This window comes from Cucurbita pepo, chromosome 16 (genome assembly GCF_057944985.1).
Source record: "Cucurbita pepo subsp. pepo isolate OVF chromosome 16, ASM5794498v1, whole genome shotgun sequence".
Lineage (NCBI taxonomy): Eukaryota > Viridiplantae > Streptophyta > Magnoliopsida > Cucurbitales > Cucurbitaceae > Cucurbita > Cucurbita pepo.
This window is the reverse complement of record NC_141813.1, coordinates 14,053,739-14,067,483: the sequence shown is the minus strand read 5'-3', so window position 1 is coordinate 14,067,483 and position 13,745 is coordinate 14,053,739. Positions and strand designations below refer to the sequence as shown.

Here is a 13,745-nt window from a genome sequence, read left to right as displayed (position 1 = left end):
ACTTTACCTTTCCACTCATTGTATTTTTAAAATCAATAGGTGAGAAAATATTAGATAACGTTTTTCCTATTCTAAATTTTCAAGACTAAATAAAAAAAAATGATAAAATATAGTGATACTCATGGGTGTAGATGGTATAAAAAATTAAGTAATGTAATTTGGTTGCAAATGGTTGAAAGCTGAATCTTCTTTCAAGTATGCAAATTGTTGAAAACCACACGGTATACTCGAAAGAAAAGAAAATAAAAACCTTGCTTTGTTTATTTTCATCATATTTATTGTCATATATATGTGTACGAGATTTGGGACCGATCAATACATGTAACCAATATGATGAAAGTATAAAAGTAGGAGATTGTTCAGAGGTTGTTACGGAACCAGAAGACCCCTTTACTGCAGGAAGCTGAACCCCCCTCGTCCTCGTCTGGCTCTACATAAATGCACTCTCTGAACTCCCTCCACGCAGCCTTGAAAATGGGTGTCCCGTCGAAGTGGTAGTACTCTCCCAGTACTTCTTTTACTGCTCTCGTCGCCTCCGTGGCGTTGTAGTGCGGCATAGAAGGGAACAGATGGTGAATCACATGCGTGTCCGTTATATTATGAAACACTTTATTCAGAATCCCATAGTCTCTATCCACCGTCACCAAGTTTCCTCTAAGCCAGTCCCATTCGCTGGAATCGTAGTATGGGAGTGAAGGGTGCGTGTGTTGCAACGACGAGATCAACACCACAAACGCATACATTACGGTTAGGGGCAGTAGGTAGACGCGGATGACCCAAGAGATTCCCCTTGCAGCCGCCAATTTGTAAAGCAAATACCAGAAGGCCACAACTCCCGCGCTGGATATGTGAACTTGAAGCCATTCTTTTCCGCTGAATATGGGGCTGTTTGGATAGTAATGGCTGGTGAATCTATCGTAGAATCGGCCAGAACTGTTGAAGGCCAAGTACAATGGCCAGCCAAGAGTGAGGGTGAGAAAGAGGATGAGGAGTCTGGCGGGTGGGTTGGTCAAGTGCTTGAAATACCAGGGCATTCTGGACTTGGGCTTGGGGACAAACACCTCATCCCGCTCGAGGGATGCGGTGTTGGAGTGGTGGCGGCGGTGGCTGAATTTGAAAGAGAAGTAAGGGATGAGAAGGGAAGAGTGGAGCAGGAAGCCAACGAGATGTTCTACGAATTGGTAATCGCAAAAGGCGTGATGGCCGCACTCGTGAGCGATGACCCAGAGGCTGGTGAAGACGCAGCCTTGACAAAACCAATAAAGAGGCCAAGCCAGGTAGTGTAGTGGGTGGGGAAGACGGTGGAAATAGGTGGTGGCTATGTGATAAAATATAGAGACGAAGATGGAGTCGAAGATTAGGTAGGAGAAGGAGCGGTAGAGGGATCGTTGGAAGCAGCGTGGAGGAATGGCTTTCTTGATTTGAGTAATGGTGAAGGGAGGCTTAGCATGTGTAATGCGCTCCCCCAACGCCAATTTGCTTGCTGGGGTTCGCTTCTGCATTTCCATTTATTCTAAAGCTCTTCTCTCTTCCTTTTAGTCTATATGTCCCAGAAAACAATAACTCCCCCACTCTGCTTTAATAAATGTGTAAAATGCTAGAAAGAAGACCAAATTGGCGTCTGGTACGGTAAGTTTACAAGGAAACCAAACATTTGTCAAAATGGGATGTCTTTGTGTCTGTGAAGCTCGAAACTTAAGAATATGTGTTAGGCTCATCGGGGGAACAACAAAAGCATGTAGACAGAGGGAGACAGACTCCATTGGATTCTGTTCGGCTCTGTTCTGTTCTGTTCACAGATATTTCCACATGTTGTTTTAATTGCACCGACATTTTACACATGTAGAACCACAACTTCCATGCCTCCATAGTTTTACACGTCGCCTATTATTTTAGAGAAAGCTAGCCACAACGTTTCTGTTCTCTTCTCATATCATCGCGACAAGGTTTTTTCTTAACATTCTATGTTTCTGTTTAAGTAAACTATTATAATTATGATTAACGAGACTGGTTAGGTTGTTGCTTTAATTATGATAATTATATGTGTGATCAAAACTTAATTAGGATTTTTGACATGTGCGTTGGAATGTATATGTTAACAGTTATTTGGTAGAATACTATTAAGTTAAAATCTCCCATTTTAATTATATATTTAATATACGTTTGGAAGTGATATCAAAATAGTTAACCACTTTGTCACTTTTAAAATTATTATAAAAAAATATCTATCTATTTAATATGGTTATACATTTTTAAAGGCAATTGTCATGTATATTCACGAATTAAAAGTATAATTTGGAGAGATTTTTGAAGGTAAAGTTCATTTCAATCATTTTAAAATACTCATGTAAAATTTCTTGTATTTTAAGCTCTTAAAATTAGAGTACGTATTAAATATCTTCGTATTCAATTCAATATTGGTGCAACCTTTAATGTTTTTATAATATTTTTGTATCGGTCAAGTTTGGGTTATCATATTATTTTATTGTTCAAATTTAGACTTATACCGATTAAAAAAAGAGCAAAAAATTTAATCCCTAATTAAACTCTTAGAAAAGAAAAAAAAAAAAAAAAAACTATTTTATTGTAACTGTCAAATGACATAAAATTGTGTAAAATAGAAAACTAATTCAACCCGTTAATTTTTAAATTTGAATTAATTACCGTGCTAGTAATCCATTTGATAAGTATTTAGTTTTCCAACTGGTTGCATTTTAGTTAATCAAATGAATAGAATTAGCAACAACATAACTTATATATATTGTAAACCCACCAATAAAAATTGACCTTAATTAACGGATTAAAAAAACCACACATACACATTCAAAAGGTTCATCCTTCATACCAGTAGAACACTACGGGTCTTCCTTCAAATACGTACAGACAGACCATAAAAGGAAGAAGAGCAAGAAAAAGAAAAAGAAACTGCGAGATCCCACCATTTTGATCTTCCATTTTTCCCTTTGGTGGGCTTCAGTTTTTATTCGGGACAGACTCAGAGCTTGTTGCGGTACCAGACGACTCCTTTATCAGAATTAGCATCCTCATCAGGCGCAACGTAAACACACTCCTTAGCTTCCCTCCAGATGGCCTTCAAAACAGGGGTCCTATCTAGCCTGTAATATTCTCCCAGTACTGGCTTCACCGCTTCCGTCGCCTCCTTCGCATGATAATGCGGCATCGTGGAGAACAAATGGTGAACCACATGCGTGTCCGTTATGTTATGAAACACTCTGTTCAGTACCCCATAGTCTCTGTCCACGGTCGCCAAGGCACCTCTAAGCCAATCCCATTCCGCAGAGTCGTAGTGCGGCAACGCTGGATGGGTGTGCTGCAAGTACGTGATCAAAACCAAAAACCCATTCACTATCAGCAACGGAATTCCGTAAATACGCATCACCCACAACGCCCCTTTCGCCACACTAATTCGGTACAGCACCAAACACATGCCTAAAATCCCGGTGTCCGAAATGTAAATTTGAACCCACTCTCTTTTCGTGAATATTGGACCGTGGGGATCGTAGTGGCATGCAAATCGGTCGTAGGGACGGCCCGAGACGTTGAAGGCCAAGTACAAGGGCCAGCCCAGGGTGAGCGTTCCGAGGAGTGAAATGAGCCTCCCTGGTGGGTTGTTGAAGTACTTTAAAAACCAGGGGATTTGGGATTTTGGCTTGGGGACAAAGACCTCATCCCGTTCGAGGGAGCCCGTGTTGGAGTGGTGGCGCCGGTGACTGTATTTCCAGGAGAAGTAGGGGACGAGGAGAGCAGAGTGGAAGAAGAGGCCAACGATATCGTCGATTAATTGGTAGTCGGAGAAAGCATGGTGACCGCACTCGTGAGCGATGACCCAGACGCCAGTGAGGATGCAGCCTTGGAAAACCCAGTAAAGGGGCCATGCAATGTAGGAGGCCGGGTGGGGGATAAGGGGTAAATAAGCAATGGCAAGGTAGAAGAACAGAGAGACGAAGGCGAGGTCGGAAATTAAGCAGGAGAAGGAACGGAGAAGAGAGCGGTGGAAGCAGTGGGGAGGAATGGCTTTCTTGATTTGGCTGAGAGTGAAAGGAGGCTTTGCGTGTGGAACTCGCTCATGGACCGCCTTTTCCATTTTGCTTCCAACTCCCATGGCGGGTATGAATGCTTCGAGTTCTCAACTGAGAGATTGTTATTTAAAAGCAGCAGCAAAAACATTGGTCACGTGGAGGAGAATGGACCCGAAATGGATTATGGATCCACGTATGCAAGGTAGGGGAAGAAATCGAAAAATGATTTGGATTGAAAATGTAATGACACTTATTTTTATTATATGATTTAATGCACGACAGCCACATTTTCATGTAACATCTGCCTAACATGTTTATGGTATTTCTTATAACATATGATTATTATTATAAAGTTATGATCCATTATACATGATTGCTCGCATATCAAATAAAATATGACTAATTCAATAACACATAATAGATACTTGTTATTCATGCATCAAAAAGCTCATCTAATCTAACTTTTAGGTATTTCAATAGTAAAACATTTATTGTCATCAGCTCAATTCAATATTCTTATATTTTGTTTAGTTGATGGTCACATCAATTCAAACCTAACCATATTTGATTACCCTATAATGAAAAGCTACCCAAAAGAGAGTTCAACTTACTTGTACCATCCAAAATTAGGGTTAATTTGGTCCAGAACACACCAAAATGACCCATGCCAACTAGAAAATGTTAGTGAACTGAATTGGAGTTGAGCTGACTACAAGCTGCATGTGAGCCGATAGTGCTTTGCCAGTAGGACAAGCTTATTCAATATTCCATGCTGTTGGAGAGTGCTTTGTCACTAATGACTTGCCAATGGAAATAGGGGTAATTAAGCAACAAGACCTTAAGAATACAAATTCGAAAAGTGAATTATATTATTTACATAAACGGAACCGCCTGGTATAGCTAGTGACATCATTTAAGAGTAACTTCTGGAGTTTTAAGAGAAGACAAAATGTAAATTAGTTAAATTTGGGGCGGCATTGATTTTCTTGGCTTGCTGTGAAACGTGGCAGCTATGCCCCAAGCTTTTTATGGTGGCATGGGAACTGCACCAAACACTCGTCAAATATTCTTGATTGACCCAGCAGTGAGCGGCTGCTTGCGTTTGGGCTTCGCACGTGAATCTTCCCTCACCAGACGAATCCTGTGGAACTTCAAACTCAATGGCCCATAGATTTTTATACCATCACTCCTTTCCTTATCCTCCAACAGATATTCCATTTTTGAGCTTCCTACATACATACATCAGCATATGAAGCATACATCAGCTTCATGTATACATACTACACATATGTTTACCTTTTTCTAATTTTTCTTTAAATAAAGATTCTCCACAATGATATGAGGCCTATGGAGCCCTCAAATAGCCTCCCTTTCATAGAGGCTCGACTCCTTCTCTAGAACTCTCAAACAAAGTACACAATTTGTTCGACAGTTTAACTCTCCACAATGGTATGATATTGTTCAATTTTAGCATATTGTTTAAATGATATAAAGAATATATGTTCAACTAAAAAATTTAGGTTTAGTCCAGGTTGGGGAAGTTGAGGTGAAAAAGAAAAGGGAATATTGAGGGTGGGTAACGTATATGGGTAAATGTGAAGGAGGATATGAATCGGAAAAAGGTTGGAAGAATTGATTGATGCAAGGCAGATATGGAGAAAGAGAGGAGGGGGAATAAATAAAATGATAGCAATTACTTACTTGGATAAAGAGGAAGGAAAGGAAGGGATCTCGTGTGATGGAGAAGAAGACAAAGGTTAATAATAAGGTTGCCAAAAGTGAAGGAAACTATAAGTGGATACAGCCCAGTTTTGTTCAAACCACGCTCACTCCTTCCCTAACTCTCATAATTTAACTTCAAAATCTAATCGCTTCCACCCTGTCCCTCTCCTTCACCAAATCCCCCTATTCCCAACACGTGGAATTTTCAACCAATGTTTCAAACCACAGCTTCAGACATGCACACATAGGGACCAATCATTTCCTCCCTCTTTTTCCGTGTACACACACACACCCTCATGCTTCTATTCCTCCTTCTCTTAATGTCTTTTCTGATCTTCCTCTTAATTTAAAATTTCTTCGCGTTCACAATATAATTAACATTTTCCATTCAACTCTGTCTCTCGGTGTCTAGCTACACCCATGATTTCCCTTCTTGTCTCTTCTTAAAACCCCACTTTGTCCTTTTCTACTTTAATTATCATCCTTCCAGCTTGTCAATACATCGGTTTTTAAGATTGTCATGCACCCATATGATTAATCCTTTCCTCTCTCCCCAATCGGCGCCCCAGGTGAATATATATATACACACACATACACAAATATGAACCCAGTCTATGTATGCTCTCGCATTTTAACTAACTTTTTCTTCATCTCCCCCAACAACAAAATGGAGCCTCATATTTGGCGTCCGATGTCTCAAATGAAAACCCAAGAACATGATCTTCCTCGGTTTCACTCAGAAAGTCAGGTGGATTTGACACTCCGACTTGGCTTCCCCAATGGCAATGACAGCGGCAACGCCAATGCCAATGCCAATGCCAATGCCAATGCCAATGCCAATGCCGGTGAACGTCCTGATATTGATCATTCTAAACCATTTTTCTCCGCTCCTATTCACAGTATCAACCATCATGCGCTTCAACCTCACCAGGTTTGCTTCTCTCCTGCCTTATTTTCAAACCAAACCCCAATCTCTTTTGCTTGATTAGATCAAATATCAGCTTTTGCAGATCTCAATCAAAATTCCAAACAACTTTTTCAAAACTGATTATTGTGCTGTCTCTGCCTAATCTTGATTAGGGTTTTTTCAATTGAGGCGTGATTTGACTAAATTTAATAATCACTAGTGTGTACACGATCTTAATATTAATTAGCCTTCCATCCTAGTGTTTCCAGATTTTCTTCTTCTTTCCATTTTAGAGTTAGGAATTTGAAGCTTTAATGTCAATGTGATATACATATACATATATGATGATTATAAGGATGTATAGTTCTGATATGGAAATGTGTGGAAATTCAAATCGGATGTATCACCGATTAATCCAATGATATTAAACCAAAACTCAAACAGGTGATGGTGAACAATAATCATGGGTTGGCGTCTTCCGGTGGCAGAAGTGGTGAGATGATGAGTGAGGCGAATTACAACCCTCACCAAATTGTATGGTCAAAAGAGCTGAAAACCTATGTTCTCAAGTCAAACAACTTTGGGCAGCTTCATCCAAGTTTATACTGCAACACTTATCCAGCGAAGACCATTGGCAGCACTGCAAATAGCATGGCCAATCTTCCTCTTCAAAATTACAATAATGACCAGTACACACTCCTCAACCCTGCTTGTAGAAAAACAGATGATCATGAAGCGGAAGCTTCCTCCGGCGGCGGCCGGCGGAGAGGTTTGCAACGGCGCCGAGTTTCTGCCTGCAACGAGGTCGAGAGGAGGTGCACCAACTACAATTGCAACACCAATTTCACGCCCATGTGGCGTAAAGGCCCTCTTGGTCCTAAGGTACGAAATTAATTAAGATGTTAAAATAGAAAGTGGTGAATTGAGAAGGATAATGGTTGTAATATAGTGGATGGTGGATTAATATTTCAGAGCCTTTGCAACGCCTGCGGCATAAGGTATAGAAAGGAAATAATGAATAAGGAAGCAATGGCAGCAGAGAACAACCACGGGTAGCAAGAGAACAGCGGAGGGAGCCTTGTTCTTGAACGCCGGGCATTGCCTCGGGTTCTTTTCAAGTAACGCATGGCAAGAGCTAGGTGTCACTTGTTAAATTATTGTAGATTTCAAAATTTTGTTTTTATTTAAGAATTTGATTTCTGTCTTCATCCGTTTCTTTCTTTTAATTCAAGCTCGGTTACATTAAATTGATTTAATTACCGTTCAATAATGAAATTGTCCTCATGCGCACATCTCTTGATTCTAAAACCTAATTTCTTTTTATTACTAACTGAAACTTTAATTTTAATTATCCGATCCTAAGTTCCATTTAAATTTATCCACCTACCCTAAAACATATACTTAATTCAAAGGAATTCATTCATTAAGTAACTTGCTTATTTATATCTTACATCCACCTTATATTATTCACTATCTATTAGGGTTTAGGGTTCTAGTTGAGTTTGTAGTTCCTTATTATCTCTAGCACCAATGAAACTCTCTTTGGATCATCTATTCTCATATACCTAACAAGATAAACAAATGGATACTGGACAGGAGGGGATTTGGGCAATCCATCTCTTGTCCAAAGCCCATTTGGGTCCAGTTTTATTTGCTTTTGGGTTTAGTCCCATCTGAACTAATCTCGATTATGCCTCACAAGTCCAAACAGCCCACAACACTACTAACTCAATATATATTTTACTAAATTATCTAATTCAATAAATCTGATATGCAATACTAATTAACTAAATAGTTTGAGTAATAATCCATTACTTTACTATTTTAAAAGAACCAACTAAAGATTCCATCTCTAGGCCAACATTCATTAAATAGTTAACTAGAGTGGGAGAATTTTTGATGGGGGTATTTGGGTAAAATACATTTTAATATGGATCCTTCGAAAAAGAGGGAAAAAATTGAGAGCATAGTGTACGCGCGATCTACTTCGCGGCTGTCGACATTGTCGAAGCCCCAACCCTTTCCATCTTTGTTATCATCGAAACCCGTATAAGCTTCTACCTCACCATTCTCGTTTCCAACCCACTTTTTCCCATTTCATTTCTATTCTATTTCTGGATTTCCGGAAACTCTGCTTTTTAACCTCTCAAATTCACATTGCCGTTCTCTGTCACAAAAATGTAAGCAATTCCTTTCTCTTCTTGTAGTGTTGTGGCCAATTTTTCATTAGCATTTCACTGCTCCAACGAATAGAAGCTTGTTTCAACCTTTACTCGATTTAGTTTCATTTTAGTTTTTCGCGCAATCTAACTGGTAGATCTATGGGGTTTTGTTTTCTTATTCGAATTTTGTTAGTCTCTGGAATTTCTGTTTCCGAATGCGAGTTTTGTAATGTAGTTACATGTTGGTGTTCTTTATTGGAAACTATGACCGAGTCTCTTGTCCGTTTTAGATTACTATGACTAGTTGTTTTGCGCCATTTGTTAACTGATCGATATAATTTTGTTATTCCTCAGAAGATAATTTTATCTATCATGGCGATGGAAATATATTTTTTCCTGGAGGATCTTGTGCCAAATAATTGGTTAAGGATTACAAAAACCAATGGCATAATAAATTTGTGTCATCCTGTTTGGAAATGAGTGTTTAATGTTGAGATAAACAGGTTTCGTCCTTTTCTAATAAATCAGGGCCGTTAATACATAACTGGAACTGAACTAGCTGGCAATTCTTATAGCGATTTTGGTGCTTCGGATCTTGAATATTGGTCATATTAGTGGATTCCAACCCCCAAGTTTTAAACAGCTAAGCAGAGAATGAATAACCAGAATCTCGAGTTCTCATTTTTTTTTTTTTTTTTTTTTTTTTGCCCCTGTATTTTATTTGAAGTTGTCTATTGTGACCTTAAAAAGTAGCCAAGTTAGATAACTATTTTTTCCCTCCTCCATTGAACTTCACATTAATGAAACGGTATTTTATTTAACATTTGAAGCCTAGTTCCTTACTGTTCCCGTGGTTAAATTGGGCAGATCTCGATTCTCTTCTGCGAGATACTATTTCCTGAAGATGGCGGCAGCAGCTTCTAACCTTCAGATAGCAACACTAAGACACTGCCAATTGCAGTCTAGGAAAGGCTTGAAGCCATGTGGAACAACTGTTAGCAGCAGTTCTAAAGCATCATCATGGGCTAAGCTTTCGAGTTCTAGCAACATATCATCATCGCCATTTTTCTACCGGAAGTTTGTCTCGTCTTCTGGTAAAAATGAGAAAACTGTGACCAAAGCAATGGCTGAAGCTAGTGATAGTAAGCCTGTCTCTGGGCTGTCAATTGATCTACGAGGTTAGAGTTCTCTCGATTTATTTTTCATTATTTTCTTGTTCTGGTTTACATCTGTTGTTATGGTTTTCTTTTTTTTTTTTTTTTTTTTTTTTTTTTTTTTTCTTCTCGGTTTGCTTGCCTTTAATAAATTGCGGTAATCCATAGTGTCTTTGTTGAGGATTATTGGGAGTGAGTCCCACATTGGTTAATTTAGTGGAAGATCATGAGTTTATAGGTAAGGAATACTATCTCCATTGGTACGAGGCCTTTTGGGGAAGCCCAAAGCAAAGCCACGAAAGCTTATGCTCAAAGAGACAACATCATACCATTGTGGAGAGTGGTGATTCCTAACATGGTATCAGAGTCATGCCCTTAACTTAGCCATGACAATAGAATCCTCAAATATTGAACAAAGATTGTGAGCCTCAAAAGTGTAGTAAAAAAGTGACTAAAAAGTGTCGAACAAAGGGTGTACTTTGTTCGAGGGCTCTAGAGAAAGGAGTCGAGCCTCGATTAAGGGGAGGCTGTTCGAGAGCTCCATAAGCCTCAGGGGAGGCTTATAGTGTACTTTGTTCGAGGAGAGGATTGTTGAGGATTATTGGGAGTGAGTCCCACATTGGTTAATTTGGTTAATTTAGTGGAAGATCATGGGTTTATAAGTAAGGAATACTATCTCCATTGGTATGAGGCCTTTTGGAGAAGCCGAAAGCAAAGCGATGAGAGCTTAGGCTCAAAGTGGACAATATCATACCATTGTGGAGAGTCGTGATTCCTAACAGTCTTCTCGTGGATTCTTCCGCCACCCCGCTAAACTCTAAAATAACCGTACTTTGAATTGTACTCCCTTTTTGTGGAGGGTTGGTTTTTTTGTTTTATGCTCCTGTGCACTTCCGTTCCTCTGCCATTTCTCTCGAGGAAAGCTTGGTTTCTTATTCCCAAAAAAAAAAAAAAAAAAAAAAAAAAAAAAACTATATTTTATGAATAGTTTTAACAACTATTATTCCCGTTATGATATAAGACCTGTCACATTTGATGTACAAGGGGAATTTGGGTTTTTTATTACTTCATGACTTCTCATGTCGTGCATCTGGGGTTGTATTCTTTATTTTTTATTTTTTTCTCTCTCTTAACGAGGCATCAAATGAAATACTTGAAAATTAACTAACATGAAAGTTTTCAACGAACCTAATTTTCTTATCTGTAGGCAAGAGAGCATTTATCGCTGGTGTAGCTGATGATAATGGATATGGGTGGGCAATTGCAAAATCTCTTGCTGCGGCTGGTGCTGAAATTCTCGTCGGCACATGGGTGCCTGTAAGTGAAATAGCTAACTCAGATGGTTGATGAATTGCTTTTTTGCACTTCTACCCAAGGAAAAATCTTTTTGGCTCTCTGGTATGCCAATGTTTAGTATTTGAAAATTTTCTTGTTTAGGCCTTGAACATTTTTGAATCCAGCTTCAGACGTGGAAAGTTCGATGAATCACGAGTGTAAGATATCATTCTTATTTTTATCCTTGAATAAAGTTTTATTTCCCTCATAACGATTGTTTGATATTCCAGACTGCCTGATGGTTCTCTTATGGAGATCACAAAAGTATACCCTCTCGATGCAGTTTTCGACAGCCCTGAAGATGTTCCTGAAGATGTAATTTAGTAATCTCTAATTGACTAGATAAATCTTTTATGCTCTGATTTTCTGTGTTAAACGTGTTTATTTCTCCCATCCATGCAGATAAAAACAAATAAACGGTATGCCGGATCCTCAAATTGGACTGTAAAGGTACACACACTAGTTCCTTTCCAATCCAATGCTTCTATATAGAAAAGCTATATTGAACAATATGGTAGATTGTCCATGTGAATGAATTTGAAGTTTACCAAAAGCCAAGTAGAAAGTGTCTTTTGTTTTATATGCACGAGCATGTCTCTAGAATCAACTGTGCCAAAATTTGATCAAGTCTTGGAGTCATTTTTCATTGAATCTATCTGATGAATTTCCATAATTGCATTTTTCCAATTTTAATGCTCTGGCTACTTTTAAACCATCTTGCAGGAAGTTGCTGAGTCTGTGAAGCAAGACTTTGGCAGCATTGACATTCTTGTGCATTCCCTTGCTAATGGACCGGAGGTATTTACTACTAGGTTTAGATCAATAATTGCTTTGCATATCTTGCTTGTTTTCCTTGAAACAAAGATGCTCTTTATAATAGGTAACAAAACCACTGTTGGAGACATCTCGGAATGGTTATCTAGCAGCTTTATCCGCATCAAGCTACTCTTATATATCTCTACTGAAGCATTTTGTTCCAATTATTAATCCAGGCAGGTTCAAATATTTCCATCAAAGGCTTTCGATTTTACCTTGTACATGAGTGCCATATCTTTTATTTTTCTAGTTACTTGTTACGCGAGGCAAGGAAAATATTTAAAAGAAAACTTTGGTTTTTGTTGTAGGTGGTTCTTCATTATCCCTCACGTACATAGCATCTGAAAGGATCATTCCAGGGTATGTATGTAACATGTTTGCTTGGCAACCCTATATTCAAAGAAAATATGCTTTGCCTTCTCTTCTTAATTAAGCTACAGTTTTCTCTTATAAATAAATAATGTTTGTTTGGTGGTTTGCATCATCAAAATTTCACTTATATAACATTGTGATGGAATTCTTAATTCAGGTATGGAGGTGGCATGAGTTCTGCCAAAGCTGCGTTGGAGAGTGATACACGAGTAAGATTTTCTCCCTCTATTCTCTCTTTCTGTTGGGCTGGAACCATTCTTTCTTACCAGGATGAGAGTGTTGTATGTCGGAATGTGATTACTATTCTTCTAGGTACTTGCTTTTGAAGCTGGAAGAAAGCACAAAATCAGAGTGAACACGATATCTGCTGGTATTTTCTGCCCTTCTGTCTTCCCCCCCTTCTTTTTTATTTTTATGAAAAAGCAGCATATCTGCTGACGGCAAATGATTTTCTCTCGAGTCATATTGGTTAGTGTGTTTTGTGTTCCTTCCGGAAATCATAATATGACTGAAGTTGCTATATGCAAATTTCCCCATGGAATCTCTTGAAGTCATTACTCTAATATTCGTTTCCTGCTTGTGTTCAGGCCCACTAAGAAGTCGAGCTGCAAAAGCAATTGGGTTTATTGACATGATGATTGACTACTCATCAGTCAATGCACCTTTGCAGAAAGAATTATCTGCCGGTAAAAATTCCATCAATTTTTTTCTACATGCTCCTTTTTTCACCTTACCATTATGATTCATGCTGAAATGGTATCTTTTTTAATACGATAAAACAGAGGAGGTGGGGAACGCCGCTGCCTTCTTGGCATCACCTCTGGCTTCTGCCATTACCGGAGCTGTTATTTATGTTGATAATGGTTTGAATGCGATGGGCGTGGGAGTCGATAGCCCAATGTTTAAGGATCTAGATATTCCAACGGACAAGCATTAGATTTGCTTGCAGATTGGTTTGCTGATGTTGGTCTTGCCAACCCTCAGAAAGTTAGCCTAGAGTGTTGTTCCCCTAGCTAGTTCAGTACTCATTTTTCCTATTGGATGGAATTGTTGCTAATTTTGAATTTTTGTTACTAATTATGCTCATTGTATTCACCACGGAAGTTCAAAATCTTCTACATCTGGGTGCAGGCATTGCTGTAGTACGTTACGTATGAGAGTAATACTTCCTCGACATTGCGATGATTGATTAGAAACACTTCATTCAGACTGATTTGGCTACGAAACGAAATGGGTA

At 38.8% G+C, this 13,745-nt stretch overlaps 4 protein-coding genes across 4 annotated transcripts; 2 read left to right on the top strand and 2 right to left on the bottom strand.

The window, feature by feature from the left end:
- Positions 1 to 233: 233 nt before the first annotated feature.
- LOC111777619 (bifunctional fatty acid conjugase/Delta(12)-oleate desaturase) lies at positions 234 to 1,601 on the bottom strand. The gene has a single exon (XM_023657293.2). The coding sequence runs from the start codon at positions 1,506 to 1,508 to the stop codon at positions 360 to 362; it is 1,149 nt and encodes a 382-aa protein (XP_023513061.1). The 5' UTR covers positions 1,509 to 1,601; the 3' UTR covers positions 234 to 359.
- Positions 1,602 to 2,776: 1,175 nt separating this feature from the next.
- Positions 2,777 to 4,203, bottom strand: LOC111777569 (delta(12)-oleate desaturase). Its single transcript, XM_023657228.2, has one exon. The coding sequence runs from the start codon at positions 4,121 to 4,123 to the stop codon at positions 2,996 to 2,998; it is 1,128 nt and encodes a 375-aa protein (XP_023512996.2). The 5' UTR covers positions 4,124 to 4,203; the 3' UTR covers positions 2,777 to 2,995.
- Positions 4,204 to 6,388: 2,185 nt separating this feature from the next.
- Positions 6,389 to 7,931, top strand: LOC111777807 (uncharacterized). Its single transcript, XM_023657527.2, has 3 exons — positions 6,389 to 6,693; positions 7,114 to 7,551; positions 7,642 to 7,931. The coding sequence occupies exons 1-3, from the start codon at positions 6,430 to 6,432 to the stop codon at positions 7,723 to 7,725; spliced, it is 786 nt and encodes a 261-aa protein (XP_023513295.2). The 5' UTR covers positions 6,389 to 6,429; the 3' UTR covers positions 7,726 to 7,931.
- A 691-nt stretch (positions 7,932 to 8,622) lies between these two features.
- LOC111777869 (enoyl-[acyl-carrier-protein] reductase [NADH] 1, chloroplastic) lies at positions 8,623 to 13,603 on the top strand. Its single transcript, XM_023657597.2, has 13 exons — positions 8,623 to 8,849; positions 9,699 to 10,009; positions 11,193 to 11,302; positions 11,423 to 11,478; positions 11,551 to 11,635; positions 11,723 to 11,770; positions 12,044 to 12,118; positions 12,201 to 12,312; positions 12,445 to 12,496; positions 12,666 to 12,717; positions 12,821 to 12,878; positions 13,096 to 13,194; positions 13,291 to 13,603. Exons 2-13 carry the CDS (start codon positions 9,736 to 9,738, stop codon positions 13,443 to 13,445), a joined length of 1,176 nt encoding a protein of 391 aa, XP_023513365.2. The 5' UTR covers positions 8,623 to 8,849; positions 9,699 to 9,735; the 3' UTR covers positions 13,446 to 13,603.
- The last annotated feature ends 142 nt before the right edge of the window (positions 13,604 to 13,745 follow it).

Bases quoted from the DNA above. Each gene is read 5' to 3' on its own strand.
- LOC111777619 (XM_023657293.2), bottom strand. From the start codon at position 1,508: ATGGAAATGCAGAAGCGAACCCCAGCAAGCAAATTGGCGTTGGGGGAG.
- LOC111777569 (XM_023657228.2), bottom strand. From the start codon at position 4,123: ATGGGAGTTGGAAGCAAAATGGAAAAGGCGGTCCATGAGCGAGTTCCA.
- LOC111777807 (XM_023657527.2), top strand. From the start codon at position 6,430: ATGGAGCCTCATATTTGGCGTCCGATGTCTCAAATGAAAACCCAAGAA. The intron at 6,694-7,113 runs GTTTGCTTCTCT...AAACTCAAACAG, and splicing joins ATGCGCTTCAACCTCACCAG to GTGATGGTGAACAATAATCA. The intron at 7,552-7,641 runs GTACGAAATTAA...TTAATATTTCAG, and splicing joins AAGGCCCTCTTGGTCCTAAG to AGCCTTTGCAACGCCTGCGG.
- LOC111777869 (XM_023657597.2), top strand. From the start codon at position 9,736: ATGGCGGCAGCAGCTTCTAACCTTCAGATAGCAACACTAAGACACTGC. The intron at 12,718-12,820 runs GTAAGATTTTCT...CTATTCTTCTAG, and splicing joins CGTTGGAGAGTGATACACGA to GTACTTGCTTTTGAAGCTGG. The intron at 13,195-13,290 runs GTAAAAATTCCA...ACGATAAAACAG, and splicing joins GCAGAAAGAATTATCTGCCG to AGGAGGTGGGGAACGCCGCT.